Below are 15,361 nucleotides of genomic sequence, written 5' to 3'. Positions count from 1 at the left end.
CCCCTGACAGGGCTTACCTATGCCCTGGGGAAGGGCGGGGCCAGGGTGTCGTGGCCCACAGATGATCCCCACACCTCTGCTTGTGTTAGTGCAGCTGTCTGAGAGGAAAGACCCTGCGTGGGGCTTGGCGGGCAGGGCCTTGCTCTCCTGCTGGGTCATTCTGTCTACGGCACACTAAGTCTTGGGGTCACAGACTCGAGGAGACAGACGTGACATGGCAATGGCAGATGCTCCCTGACCACTAAGAATGTGAAATACTCAAGGGTTTTACACGGCCGGGAGGGAGATCATCTTCCTATAGAGTCTGCTTTCGTCCCCATGGAGGCATCTCCTGGCCTCTGTGGGCAGAAATAGTGACGTGTACCCATGGTTAGGACGAGAGAAGTAAAATTTTAAATACCTGCAAATTAACAACGGGAATTTTTCTTGGCTGCATCTTGCCTCTTGCAGGATCTTAGTTCCCCCACCAGGGGCTGAACCTGGGTCCCCGCAGTAAAAGTGCCAAGTCCTAACCACTAGAAAGTGAAGGTGTTCATTGCTTAGTCGTGTTTGACTTGGTTAGTTGTGTTTGACTCTTTGCGACTCCTTGGACTATAGCCTCTGCCCATGGGATTCTCCAGGCAAAATACTGGAGCAGGTTGCCATTCCTTTCTCCAGGGGATCTTCCTGACCCAGGGATAGAAGAACCCAGGAAGACTAGTTTTACAGGCAGATTCTTTACCACCTGAGCTAGACGGCCTTGGAATTTTCTGGCATTGTGATTTTGAACTGCAGGGCATTTCTGGGTTCTGCCGTGGCCTCCTCTCCTGCTGAGCGACCCTCCTGTATGCTGAAGACTCAGCCCTGTCTCCCCAGACCTCAGACCTCTGGCTGCCTACCAGTCATCTCAACTTGGGTATCTTCAGGCTGCTGAAACTTGACAGGCCAAACACTCAATGCATCACCTCCCCCAGCTCGCCCCTGACCTTGGTCCATGGACCTGCCTGTCTGCGCATGTACTCAGGAAGCCCTGCCCATCCCCTCACCATCACCTTGTGAGAGCAGGAAGGAAACCTGAACATTATTTGAACCAACCTCCTGTTTTACAGATGAGAAACCCTGAGGCCCGAGGGAGAGGACGTGACCTGACTGGGGTCATAGGACAGAGTCAGGGGTAGAACCCAGGTCTCCTGGCTCCCAGCTCTGCTCAGCCCCTGCATCCAGCCTTTCTGGTTAGGGTCACTGAGGCCCATCCTGCAGTTCTCCCATCTGAGGGTGGGCATCTCCGTTCCACTTACCCTGACGGGCTCCACACCCTCAGAGCAAGCCCAGGGCCCTGGCCTGGAGGTCAGGGCCTGCCATGACATCCTACCCTAGCTCACACTTCTCTCTGGGAGGGCCATCTCCTCATCCCCACTGCTCATGACTGTCTCTGTCCTCAGCTTGTTATTCCAGGCAACCCATCCTTTGCCTGAAACATTTTAAAACATTGTAGAACATTCTTTGCATTCCAGAACATTCCAAGCAACCCATCTTTTGCCTGGAATGTTCTTCCTTCTTCTTTTCGGTCTGTCCAAGAAGCCTTCACTACTTTGGGTTCCCACCTAGCCGTGTCTCTTCTCTGTCATGTGCGAGCTTCTGGCTTTACATGTACGGTCTCTGACAATAGTCAAAGAGCTCCTGCACTCCCCTCGCCCACATCTTTCTAGCCCAGGGCTGGGCCATCGCTAAGTACCAAGCTGCCCCTGTATCCTGCCCCCTCTGTGCTCTCCAGCGATCTGGAGCAGGGACCAAGGCCGAGGATGCCGGTTTTGCAATCCAGCGGCCAGGTGCCGGCCACTGTCAGTTGAGAATTTGCCAAGAGTGGCAGCACAAAGACCTCCTTTGGCCCGAAGAAGCCACTGGCCGTGCCCCTTCACCCCAGAGCTCGTGCCCCAACCCCTGTGCTCGGTCAGAGAGAACCCAAGCACCGGGGGCGGGAGAGCCGAGCTATCCATGGGACTGGAAGTCACAAAGAGCCTGCCCGTTCCTGCATGGCTGGGGCCAGCGCGGCTGCGCGGGGCTTGCACGCCAGGCAGCTCAGCTCGAAGTGAAAGGACACAACAGATTGGAAAGGAGATGCCGGCCAGTGTGCCATCCTGGAACAAAACACAGTCACTCTGGGGTTAGTTGGCAAGTCCAAACACAGCAGTGGGAAGCAAGCAGAGGTCTGTCCTCCCACTCTGAGCACAGTCCCGGCTCAGCGTCCGCCCCGGAGAGGCTGCAAGGCAAAATGAGCAGCGGCATTAATCTGCTGATGGGTGAGAGAAACAGGAGCGTTACCCTGGGCCGGCCCCCTCGTCTGCTGTCCCTCACTAAGGCGCTAGAAGGTGGCCCCTGACTTCTTTGCAAGGGTATGAAGCAGACAAGTTAAAAAAAAAAATCAACATAATGGAAAAAAAAAAAAAAAAAGATGCTCATGCACCATTAAGACTCATTCAGGTAGAAATAGCCGGGGCAGAGGGTAGGAGGGGAGGGGAGCAAAGGCTGAGAGAGACCGTGTTTAGGACACACCTGGTCTGTGCTCAGAAGGGCTGGCTTAGGCTCAGTGTACAAGTATTGAGACATGCAGCGTGAATGAGGCTTTGGCTACAAGTCAGTTCTCCCTGACTTGGGCTGTTGGAAAAGCGGCCCCATGGGTGCCTCGTGCTCCTCGGTGGGGGACGGTCTGGTCGCTGTGCTGTCCTGGCATTAAGTTCACTGTCGACAGCAGTGGTGATGGTGCTGGGGACCTGTGCTGGCCCAGCGGGGGCAGTGTGCAGTGGTCCCTTAGAGTGGAGTCTGCAGTCCTCCTAACCTCAGGGAGGGCTTGTGAGCCACTGAGAACGCAGGATCCTCGAGGGTGGGGTGGAATGTTGCCTACTGCTGGCAGAGGCCCCCCAACCCCAGGGACCAGCGAAGCTGTGTGGGATGGGCTGGGGACAGTGGCTGCTCTGAGGCTGTGTGTGAGAGGGCACTGGGAGGAGGAGGGGGAGGAGAGATGGCTACTGGCTCTGTGACAGGGAGTCACGCTTCAGGAACCTGTAAGAGAGGGGAGGAGAAAAGCGACACAAAAGCGTCCTACAAAGGAACAGACCCGACCACAGCTGGAAGGAAGGCAAACCTTTGAATCAGGTCCTTGAAATACAAGCTGCAGGAAGCTAGAACATTTTGGTGGACTTCAAACTCTCTGCCTTCAACAACAATTTTCAGGTCTGTAAACGCTTTCGCTCTGCGCTGCTGGTTCAATTCCTTCAACATTTCTGCAGAACAGAGAAGACAGACAGGGCCAGGTTCCCATTAAGAGTTTTTTTTTTAATTAAATTTTTTTTTTCAAGAAGTAGAGAAATAGGAAAATACTTGATACTGTTTCTTGGCAAGACTGGCTCAAACACTGACAGTCAAAAGAAGTCACAAACAATGCGTAAACAAGCAGCAACTGGGAGGGGTCACATAATCAAAGGAATAACGACTTTCAAAAGCAAAAAAAAAAAAAAAAAAAAACAACCAAACACAAAACAACAACAAAAAAACCCAGAAACTAAAAAAACCAAACCCAGAATTGAAAGGCTGGGAGAAAAGTTTCCCATACCGACAATTGGAAACACAGAGAATACATCATCATAGACAACTGAAAACTGGAATTTAACTACAGAACAAGTTCTCCAAATGCCAATGAGTGCCGATGTATCTGATACCAAGTAAAGCATGGCATTGTGATGTAAGATGGGCTGGATATGGTTCAAAGGAATAAAAACCACAAAACCTGCAAAAACAGCGTCCCTTACGTTAGATACTCACAGCCATGGCTGGGGCGAGCTCCTTGGGGAGGGGCCCCCAAGAAAGTAGGGGTGGAGTGGGGGCCTGATGAGCACCTCCCTTTCACACTTCTGGGGCTGATGTGGGGGTTTGGGGGTGAGGGTGGGGAAGCAAGCCAGGGGCAAGGATAGTCTATACCTCCTCCCACTTCCTGAGTCATCCTCTCAGGACCCCCTCCCCTCACTGCGTCTTCAGCACAGGAGAGCCTGGCTTGCAGCCCCAGGAGGTTCCAAGAAGTGGCCTTCCAGCCTGACGCACACCTACCTTGGTCTGGTGTCTTGGCCACCTGGGCCCGGCACAGAGAGCGCCCCAGGTGCTTGGGCTCCGAATGTGGGCATGTCAGAAGCTTCTCCCAGACCCACTTCAAGGCTCAGAGGAGGGAAGGAGGAGAGCCTAACAGCTATTCTGCTTAGTTTATATAAACACTCTCACTTACAAAGTTAAAGCCTTCAGAGGAGCAACACTCCCACCAGCCTTGCCCAGCCTGCCTGCCCCTCAACCTGACCTCCTCCTGGTTAGAGCCTGCCTATAGCTTTCCTGGTAGCTGGACATCAGAGGTCCAGATTCTTGGGCTAGAATGACCTAGACTGTTCAGCAGCTGAATGGGAGAGGGTGGTCTGCAGAACTGAGCCCCATGCTCTAAGTCCCCCACTGGAACCTCGAGCCCCCTGGGTGAGTCTTTGCAGCACCCTGGCTGGTGTTCTGCAATTACCCTCCAGTGGGCCTTGCTCCAGCCTGACCACTCATCTCTGTCCTCCTGGGCCCTCATCAACTGCCTGCCACAATACCTGCCGAGCCCAGCTCATTCTCTGACATTTACCAAGGCCCTGTGCTTCCTGAGCCTCTGTTTCTATGTCTGTAAAATGGGGATGGAGGCTCCCTCTGTTCCATTCCCAGAACTTGGTGAAGATCAGATGCTCACAATCAGGGATGGGCAAGAACTTGTGGGCTTTGAGGTCAGCCAGACCCTTCGAGAGGACACACTGGGAACTCAGGGGGTGGGTACCGAGGGCTCGGGCAATGCCAAATCACTGTCCCTCACCAAACCAACATCACTCTGAGCTGGGGTCGCCGCAGGGCACCTACAGGAGTGTGTGTGTGTTGGGGAGGGCATTCATTTGCTGGGGACTCTAAAGGCTTCCATGGATGTGCTCCAACCTGGAGCAAGGGAGACCAGCAGGGCGCAAAGCCCCAGGTGGAGGGCAAGGGGGACACGGTGGGGCGGATACAGGGGACAGACACAAGGCCTGGGGGAGAGACAGAGATGTGATGGGAGGACAGCAGGGGGTCAGATCTCAAAACCCTGTGAGCCAGCTTAACGCTCTGGGCAAAAGGAAGTCAGCAGGGGTTCTGTGCAGGGGGTGGCCAGGGTGGATTCCAACGGTCATGGCAGAGGCAGTGTGCAGGGAAGGAAAGCACCCTGTGGGAGAGAGCTGGGCCTCAGAGCCAGGACTGGGGGAGACCCTGAACTCTCCTATCGGTGTGTGACCTTGGGAAAGTTACCCAGACTCCCCAGAACTTCCATGTCCCCTTCTGGTGAAAATTAATGGCACTATCCCACGGTCAGCTGTTAGCCCTGAGCTCAGCACATGCTAAACACTCAGTGGTGGTAAGTTCGATGTTTTTGTTGATGGTGGTGATCACTCTGCAATCCAAGTGAGAAGTGACAAAGGCCTGAGCTATAACGGTGACAGAAGGACCAGAAAAAAACACAAGCATTTAGGCCAAGGGTACCATGGCTCCAGTATTTTGGTCATCTGATGCAAACAGACGACTCATTGGAAAAGTTCCTGATGCTGGGAAAGATGGAGGGCAGAAGGAGAAGAGGGAGTCAGAGGATGAGATGTCTGGACAGCATCAGCGATGCAATGAACACGAACTTGGGCAAACTCCAGGAGATGGTGAGGGACATGGAAGCCTAGCGTGCTGCTGTCCATGGGGTCTCGAAGAATCGGACATGATTGGGTGACTGAACAACAACCACCACAGCCATCAGTTCTGCAGGAACCATAACGGGGTTGGGGTGCATGAAGACCACTTCCCGCTTCTGGGGGGACCTCGGGAAGGGAGAGGGTGATGAATTCAGCTGCGGGGATAAGGTTGGGGCCGTGGGACACCTGGGGAGAGTTGGCACTGGGGACCTGAAGCACACAGCCTGCTGGGGTGGACCCGACTCAGGAAGAACCTGCAGGGTTGGGCTGGGTTAAGGCTGAACTGCTGTGTTCGTATCGCACATTAGCTCCACAAAAGAGCCCCAGCTGAATTTATTCCCAAACTGTGAGCCACATGGATGATGTCACCTTTTGGAGTGAAATCCCATGGGTTGATCGGGTGGGGGGTACGGAGGAGAAAGAGCTCTGGGCTGGAATTTCTGGTTCTTGTTCCAGCTTTGCCACTAATTGGCTGGGTGACCCTGGGCAAGTTGCTCCAGCTTTTGGCACTCAGTTCCCCCAAGCACCATGGGCATGTGCTCTGGTGGCCCCAGTGGTCACTGCATTGAGAGATGGATACGGCCCCAGACGCCTTCTGAGTTAACCCTGCTCAGGCAATGGGGAGAATGCAGGGCTAGCTGCACAGAACGCCACGCCTTCTGGGCCCAAAGCATTCTGATTGTTTTGGAAAATTTTCCTTCAAACTAAATTCCCAGGGATGATTTCATCTGCAGTCCCGGCCCCAGCAGCGATGCCTGCTCCCCAGGCTGGATCTGGGAGGTTCTTGGAGAGCCAGGTCCTTGGAACTGTGGGCGCTTCCTACCCTCGCTTTGGAAATCTAGTTTTAATAGCTGGGCAAGATTACTCAGTTTCAGGAGAATTTTTCAATTTATGAAAGGGCTCACCAGGGGAGTTCTTCTCACAGCAGGGCCCCGAGTGCATTGGAAGTATTGATCAGTCAGTACGTGCTTACTGCTGCTGGCTGAGTGCCCAGCTGGAGAGCGGGCATCTGGGGACATGGTGACTGAGGATCCATGGGAGGAAGCCAGGATGGGCTCTGGGCACAAGCTGCCCCCCTGCCTACCCTGTCTTGGTACAGGAAACCCTTTCATGTCTGAAGGGCTTCAAGGCCTGTGAGTTCCTGGAGAAGCCTTCAGACCAGCCACATAGTGCCCAGCTTGGGTGGTCTGCAGGCCTCAGGGCAGAGCCTGGCAGGGGGTATGTCTTCAAATTGGATTCCACCACAAGCAGAATATGCCTCGACTTGTGAAGGAGGACAGGCCTTGACCTCAGGGCTCAAGGCTGGCATCAGGAAATTGTTTCCTGGTCTTCTTGGCTTTGAGTGGGGACCCCACACCCTTGCCTTGACCACCCAAGTGGCTCCCCTGTGCCCTCCACCTTGCCCCTCCTTGGGAAACTCCCTCAGCTCAGACCACCCAGAAGAAAGCATGGGCCCACCCGTTCACTAGGCTTCTCCCTGCTCCTCCCTTCCCCTCCCACCCAGTCCTACCTCATTTACCACCTAGAAATCTCTGCACTGATTCACTTCTGATCCCGTTCATATCAGCGCCCCACCGGAGCTGCCATCCTCTCTTACCTGAGTCCCTGCAACAGCCTCCAAGTCTGTCTACTCTTTTCTGACCTGTTCCCCCTCCAAGCCCCCTCCACACAGCAGCCTGACGTCAGCCTCTGCTTAAGTATTTCCATGGTCAGCCATGGGAGCCAGACCCTCTGTGATGTCTCCCTACCCCACACCCAGCTCCTCCCCTCTCCGTGAGCCCTTCACTCCCCACCGAAGCCTCACTGAACCCCAGGCAGGTCCCCCTCCATCCTTCACTCGTCTCTTTGCCTCTCTGCTCAGGTCTTTCTTCCTCCCTGCTTCTTTGGCCTAATCGTCGTTTTCCCTTGCAATACCAGTTAAGGTATTATTTTTGTCCCAGGCCTCATTGCCTCTTTCCCGTATTCCCTCCAGATTTCTTGGCCCTCCACTGTCCTTGGCATCCCGTGCTTACTTCTTTAGAGCATGCTGTGTGTTGTAATTATTTATTTACATGGATGTCTCCTGCACAGGACTGTATCTTATCCTCAACACTTAGCACATGGCCTGACATATATATACAGCCAGTGTGCAAGATTGCAAAAATTCTTTGCAGCCCCTTCCATCAAAGGGTAGAGTTATTTGCCCCAGCCTTTGAATCTTGACTGGACTTGTGACTTGTTTCAGACCTGAAAACTTGGTTGAAAGGACACTCTGTGAGGGTGAGCCACAGCCTCAAGGGGCTTTGCTTGCTTTTGCTTATTTTTTTTGGGAATTCACGCCCCCACCACCATTTGATCACTCCTGGGCTACTTCTGTTGGAGGATGAGAGAACACTTGCAGCAGAGGTGAGCCTCACAGATGAGCCATTTAGACCAGCCAGCCCCTGTCAAGATCAGCTGAGTCTGACCCAGGACACCTGAGCCCAACCTGAACAGTGCTGTGCTTATTGTGCTTAGTTGATCAGTCATGTTTGACCCTTTGCGACTCCATGGACTGTAGCCCGCCAGGCTCCTCTGTCCATGGGGATTCTCCAGGTAAGAATACTGGAGTGGGTTGCCCTGACCTCCTCCCAGGGATGAAACCCAGGTCTCCCGAATTGCGGGTGAATTCTTTACTGTCTGAGCCACAAGGGAAGTGGTTGTTGTTTTAAGCCACTAAATCTTAGAATTATTTGTTATGCAGCAACACCTAACTGATATCGAAGGCATGAATAGATGATGAACTCAAATGCTCAGAGAACTTCCTTTGTGTCTGTTTCTCCTTTGCTGGTTCAGTTTGAAGTTCATTCTTTCCACTGTTGTTGTAAAATTACCATCCTAACCATTTTTAAGTTCAGCTGTGTTAAATACATTTTATTACTCTACGTTATACATTTAACTGTTATATATTATACATTTTACTGCTGCGCAGGTTTCATCTTGCTAAACTGAAATTCTGTACCCCTTAAACAACAACTCCCTGTTTTCCTCTTTTCACATCTTTCTGTCTCTATAAACTTGACCATTCTAGGTATCTCGTATAAATGGAATTGTGTAGTATCTGTCTTTTTGTGACTGACTTATTTCACTTAGCACACTGTCCTCAGAGCTCATCCATGTTGTGGCATGTGTGAAAATGTCCTTCCTTTCTATGGGAAGAACAGATAGGCTTCTTTTCTTCCTTTTTAATTTTTTTTTTTTTTTGACTGTGCCTCTTGGCTTGTGGGATCTTAGTTCCCCAACCAGGTATTGAATCATTGTGTGTACTGACCACCTTCTGCTTATCCATTCATCTGTCAATGGACCCCTGGGTTGCTTCTTTCTTTGAGCTGCTGTGAAAAGTACTGCTGTGAGGCTAATTATTTTTTTTTTGAAACCAAGCATTTATTTATTGATACCTAGTCATAGACATCTCTAAATTCCTTGTCTCAAACTTCATTTAACTTGATTAGGGTAACCCAGCTCTATGAATCAAGCAGCCAGTGGCATCAGAGAGAAAGGAGACGGCAGACCCTGAGAAGGGTCTGTCTGGGGCTGGAGGCTTTGCTTGTTTGTGTGTGTTTTTTGTAATGGAGGGAGCTTTATTTATTTCTTTAATTTATATGTCACACTGCACGACTTGTGGGATCTTAGTTCCCTGACCAAGGATTGAACTCAGGCCGTCAGCAGTGAGAGCTTGGAGTCCTAGCCATTGGATCACCAGGGAATTCCCTGGATGCTTTGCTTAGAGAAGAGCGAAGCCACAAACAGAACCAAGACTGGAGATGAAGTTGCAGCCAAACTTCTGCATATTTTTCACCAAACGACACAAGTTATTTGTCAGAGACTAATGGGCTCGTTCCAGCTGGACTGGAAGAGCTGTCTGAGGTGGTAATAAAGAGGAAGAGATGTCAAATATTAAAAGGCAACGAATTTCAGTGGCTTTGCAGCAGAGAAGTCCATTAACTTAGAGCCCCGAGAAAGGTTGTGCTGCCAAATAATTTTTTTCAGAGCTCAAGTAAGAACCCAGCTAGGTGATAAATGCACCCGATTCCATTGGTCTTTATGACACATATTTGATAAAGGATCTGAAACAATTATAAACTCAGAGCAGTTGTGAAATATACTGAGAAAGCCCAGCAAAGGCTGTGTCACGCACACCCAGCGGATAATTTATTCGGGAGCAGGAGCCCGATGAATGTCGACACCGTGGGGACAAATGGTGGCTTTACACAAACACAGCCTCCTGCTGCTTCTTTCACAGGCAGTCAGGGAGTGGCTGGGCTGCCAAGCGGGACACCGCTCTTTCACTTTTCCCCTCCTCCGCCGTCACATATACACATCTCCGCCTTCTCCTTTTACAAAGAAGAACTGGGCTCAGAATCAGTCTTGAGAGCCAGCTGGGTTCCAGCTTTCTGGTAAGATGGAATGAAACCTGTGGGCTGCACGCCCAGCCTGAGTCGGAAGGATAGGCCTTCTCCTGGGAAGTCACGCTGTCTTAGCCCCACCATCCCGAGGGCAACCCCACCCTGGAAACGGGATTCTCTAGAGAAGCCTTCCTGCCTGACTCAGTGTTTTAGTCAGGTTGTCTGGTTGTCCAAATGGAAATTCCTGCCATTTACCTGAAAGGGAACAAAAGCCCTAAGAGCAGTCACCACCTCCCAGCAGCCTGCCTTTTCCAAGTTGTCCAACCCTGGGTGACAGATATTTCTCAAGCAGTGACATTTGGCACCCAAGGTCCTTTCTGTCCCTACAGCCCCTGCCCCAGGGCTGCACACCTCTGGGTGTTGGTTAAGCCTTTGCTGGGCAGAATGAAGTTTAACTTCCAGTTGGAACATCCTCATGGCCTCCAAGAAGATATAAAAATCATCAAAAGTTTTCTCCTTAAAATTTCTGGAAGCCCTCCTAAAGCTAACAGGGACATCCCCTTCTCTTCCTCTGTCTCTTAGATTTGAGGACTGACCAGAGGCAGCTGCCAGCCTGGCTGTGGGGGAAACATGACTGGGAGACTTAGGTCAAGCCTCAGAATCACCATGATTGCCCTGTGACCTTGAGAAAGGGCTCTTTCCTCATCTAGAGACCCACCTAGGCAAGGAATGCTTGATCCCTCGTTGCTAAACTCCTCCCAGTGACTCCCAGAACCGTGTAGGACCTATTCTTAATCTTTGATTATAGCTTTTATTTATGTCCCCACACCCCTCAGCTCTCTCTCTGAATTCATACCCACTATGTCCTGTTCCTTCACTTTGGTTGTTTCTTTCCGACCCTTTGGCCAAGTATCCCCCAACCCTTGTTTTCTTAAAGTCTCATCCATCCCTTAAGCCTCAGCTTAAATTTCATCCATTAAGAATTCTAACCCAGTTCCCTGATCACAGACCCCTTCAGTGGTCCCATGAGACTTTGTTGGTGACTCAATTGCAGTAGAGATTCCTGGCTGCCTAATTCCAGAGGAATGCCTACCTGTCTGTCTCCTTTCTAGGGTGTGATCTCCCAGAGGGCTTGTTTCTCTGCAGCCCCTATACCCCCTGAACACTTGACACCATGTTTTGCACGAAAAGTTCCTCTCTGATTGGAATTCAGGGTGTGTTACAGACCAGATGCATTCATGTTCTGGGTGGTAAGAATAGCTTGCCCAAAACATGATCCAAATGAACCATTTGAAATGTCACACTTCTGTGGAATCAAAGGGAAAGAATGTGAAAACCAAACCCCTTCTAACTTCAGGAGACATGAATGTTAATAATAATGATGATGACCCCATACTTTGTATGGCATCTCTGGCTGCTCAAGCATGACTGCACTCACTGGGTCCTCCTCAGGGAAGGGTTTATTTTCTTCTGTCCCAGCTTCTGTGGCTTTGAAGAGCCTTAAAGGCCCTCCTGGGAAAGACTGACTAGTCCACCAGCTCTGTTGAGCACAGGTGCAGCCTGGAACCCTCAGGCAACTCTTCACAACAGGGAGTTTCGCACACAGTGGCCAGAGGGAGGAGGTCCCCTCTCAACATTCTAGGGTCCCAGCTGCCTGGATGGTAAGATCTGCCCACATGTAGGCCAATAACTTCACTAACTGCTCTGGCCTGTGACCTGGGGATAAGAGTCAAAGGGAATGGCATTTTGTTTGGGGAGGGATGAAGGAAGGCAGGGTGAGGAGTAGAGTGTTAGAATCCCAGCACAAGCTTGAGGAGCCTTGCCAGAAGGCTGCAGAAGTGGGGGCAAAGCTTTGGCTGAGCAGGGAAGGCCACTGGGCAAACCCTGAGGCTGCATCTGGAGGAAGGTGCCTGGTCAGGTCGACACTGGCAGCTGTTAGTCCTTCCTGCCCTGCTAAAGAAGGTTCTACCTGGCTCCTTCCCCTGTTTCAAGGAAGCCAAGGAGGTGATGGGAATACTCTGAGCAGGAGAGGATGAAAAGGTCATTGAAGGAGGGAGGAGTCAGAGAGATCTTGGACGGAGGCTAGGGCTTAGGAGAGTTGGGTGAGAAATGAAGTCAAGAGCAGAGTGCAGAGAGGTTGGCCGGGAGCTGGAGCGGGGATGGCCAATGTGCAGTGAATTAAGATCCATGTGAGTCAAGTCAGGATGGTGAAAGTGGGGTTCCCAAGGGCCTGGTGGGAGCCCAAGGCAGATGATCTGGGAGCAGCCAGGGGTCAGGGGTTTTGGAGGGAAGGTGGCCCCCTCAAGGAGCTAGAACTTGGTTAGAATTTCCTTAGGGAGGTGGACACTGGGAGGAGCCTTGGTCCTTGGGACTAGGGGAGGACAAGATTGGGTCTGGCAGCAGGGACACAGTTGAAACAGATGTCTGAGGCTGGGGATGGGGAGCACTCTCCTCTCTCTATACTCTCATAGTGCTCTGTGTCCCTGTTAACTTGGTTCTGCCTATAGTGTATTTAAAGACAGCTTCTTTTCCATCAGAGAGTAGATTCCTGGAAGGTGGGGGTGGTTCTTGGCTACAGAAACTGGAGTCAAGAGGCCAGGACAGATAGGGACCAAGTGAACGAACCAAGTTCAGCACCTTGGAGAGCTCCAAGTGCCCCGGGGTGCAGGCAGTAATGCGCAGGGCTTTAGAGAGGTTAGGGGCACCCTGGAGCAGGAGACTGGGTCCACAGTTGAATGAGGCTGAGACATGGATGTCCCTTTTGGAGGCAGACTCTGGGAACTTCAGGTACCTTGTGTCTGTTTGGCTCACTTATTTATCCATTAAACAGGTGTTGTTTGTCTCCCGTGGGCTGGTCACTTAGTGGGGTCCCCAGGACACATGTGAATGCACATGTTTGCAGATCTGAGGGGTTCACTGTAACAGGGGACACACTAAATAACTGTGATGCTGGGTGAGAAGGTTTAGAGGGGCAAGCACTGGGCAGGGGACACATGGGAGGGGGCTGACTCTGCTCCATGGAGAGCAGAGAGGCTTCCATGGGGCTGGTGATGGTGAAGGAGCTGACCAAGTGGGCTGCAGGGGCAAGGTGTGAACCATAGGGAAATGTATGTGTGTGTTTAAGTGTGTTAAGTATGTGGGCATGAATGTATGGTGTGTGTGAGCATATGATGTGTGTATGAGCATGCCTGTATGTGTACGAGCATATGTGTGTGTGTGAATGTGTATGTTTGAGTATGCAGTGTGAGAAGCAGGCAGGCCTGTACTAGGCTGTGAAAGAAACAAAGCCTCCCCAGGTCTTTATCCCAGAGAAGTCTGGATGCCATGGGTGGGTTTTACGAGAGGGAATGAGAGAATCAGTCTTGTCCCTTACACTTAAAAAGGCTGCTCAGACTCAACCATGAGGGGTCTCGCCCCTCACCTTTGGGGCCACCTACTTCACACTGTGCCTGTCCCCACCACCCCTGGCCTTTTGCCCACCAGCAGCCTTTCCCTTTTTCCTGACAGCCAGTCTGCTCTTCCAACCCTTTCTGATGCCCTTCCCCTGAATTTCCCCAGGCACATAGTCAACTGGCCAAAGCACATTTGTCAGGTACCTTCAAGGTGCAGAGCACTAGGTTGAGAGCCAGGCTCGGGGGTGGGAGCTGCAGTAGCTGAGCGGGTGAGGCAGTAGCTGAGCCAGACTATCCCTGTCTTGGGGGAGAGTGCGGCTCAGTGGGGACAAAAGGCACCCATGGTGAGGAGCTGGAGAAGAGCTACATACACACTCAGCCGTGGTGCTGAAGGCTGACTGAGGAGGGAGAGATGGGCGGCCCTGGGATGACCAGACAGAGCAGGGGGTGGCAGGTGATGATGGGCTATGTCACTGTGGAGAACCAAAGGCACACGAGGAGGGGTATTATTCTTAACCTACTAGCTCACAGGCTAACACACATTTACAGAGGACCTACTATGTGCCAGGCCCTGGACTATGAAGATAAACCAGTTTCCATCGCCAAGGAGCTCACAGTCTGATGGGGGAGGGAGACGTTGCAGTGGACATATGTCAGTTTGGTTGCTTGGCATCGGAGCCCCCTTTCTACTGGGGAGAGCCCCACGCTGGGTGGGGAACTGGACCTTGTCCCCATGGGAGTGGAGTGGAGGTGGCTCCCTGGCTACCAGCATGTTGCCATGAGTCCTGGGCTCAGCCAGTCTGAGGCTTGTGCTCTGGACTTGGCGGTTCCAGAGAGGCATGTAGGGCCAGCCAGCGATGACTATAGTGGTGGTGGTGACTGTTCAGGCTGGTGGGTCAGTGGTACTTGAGCAGCAGGGGTAGGCGAGATGGTGCCAGTGCAGAGTTCCAAGCAGAGTGGCGGGACGACTGCTCAGCCTTGGATAAATCCCTGCTCTGCTGAACTCCATCAGAGCTGCAGTCTGTGGCTGGCGTCCCAGGACCCCGGGTGGGACAGACATGAACGCACCTGTATTACATTGTGTAGTGAACGCTCCTTCCGCGGGGCTCCCCGGGGTGTGTGGGGAGCATGGGGTACTGGGGGGAGGGGGTCTGTCTGTGCGGAGGCCTGGAGCCCTGTATTAGTACACAGCAGGGGCGGCTGGCAGTCAAGTAAGGCTGGAGCAGGGGTTGGGGACAGGCAGGATGGAGGCTGGACCGCAGCGAAGCCACAGTTCCCATGACAGGCTTGATAAACTGTGCTTAGAACTTGTAGACTGTGGGCCTGGGAGGGAAATTTCAAAAAGTGACCCCAGTCACCTGGGGCACAGAGGGTTGAGATGGAATGGGACAAATGACTGGAGACCCTGCCCCGAGGTGTGCTGCTGTGGGCAGGTAGTGGAGGGTGAGGCCCGGCCTAGAGCCCGGAGGATGGTGGAGAGGCCCTGAGGTCTGCAGGGGAAGCAGAATCACAGGACTTGGAGAGTCCATGGAGGGCTGGGGCCCAGGAGAGGACTTCTGAGTACAGTCCCTGCCTTTAGTGCTCTAGGGTCCCCACCTCCGGGCGAGGCCTGAGACATGACATTCAGAAACCAGGTGCTGGCTGCTGCTTCCATTCCTTCTGCATCGTTGGACCAACCCCTCAAACAGTGGGGCCCCAGGCCTTGCCTCTGGGGCTCCAAGGACAGAGGCCCTCTTCTGAGGAGAAGCCACAGTCTGTGCTCTCTTCTGGGCTCTGTTACCATTTTACAGCTTTCTGATTTACCATTCATTATTTTAGGGGCAAGATGTCAGCTTTCTGAATACCCGTGAGATCCTAG

The 15,361-nt window shown here is 52.3% G+C and overlaps 1 protein-coding gene across 6 annotated transcripts in view; it reads right to left on the bottom strand.

Annotated features, from left to right (window-relative positions):
- Nucleotides 1–15,361, bottom strand: part of KLHL29 (kelch like family member 29) — a 331,409-nt gene that overhangs the window by 24,661 nt on the left and 291,387 nt on the right. For all 6 annotated transcript variants that reach the window (XM_005895660.3, XM_070379185.1, XM_070379182.1 and 3 more), the window contains one exon: nucleotides 3,122–3,260. In XM_005895660.3, coding sequence (XP_005895722.2) covers nucleotides 3,122–3,260 — 139 coding nt within the window. The remainder of the gene's footprint in view (nucleotides 1–3,121; nucleotides 3,261–15,361) is intronic.

This window comes from Bos mutus, chromosome 11 (assembly GCF_027580195.1).
Source record: "Bos mutus isolate GX-2022 chromosome 11, NWIPB_WYAK_1.1, whole genome shotgun sequence".
Classification (NCBI taxonomy): Eukaryota; Metazoa; Chordata; class Mammalia; order Artiodactyla; family Bovidae; genus Bos; species Bos mutus.
The sequence above is the reverse complement of the archived record's forward strand: the minus strand, read 5'-3'. Positions and strand labels throughout refer to the sequence as shown.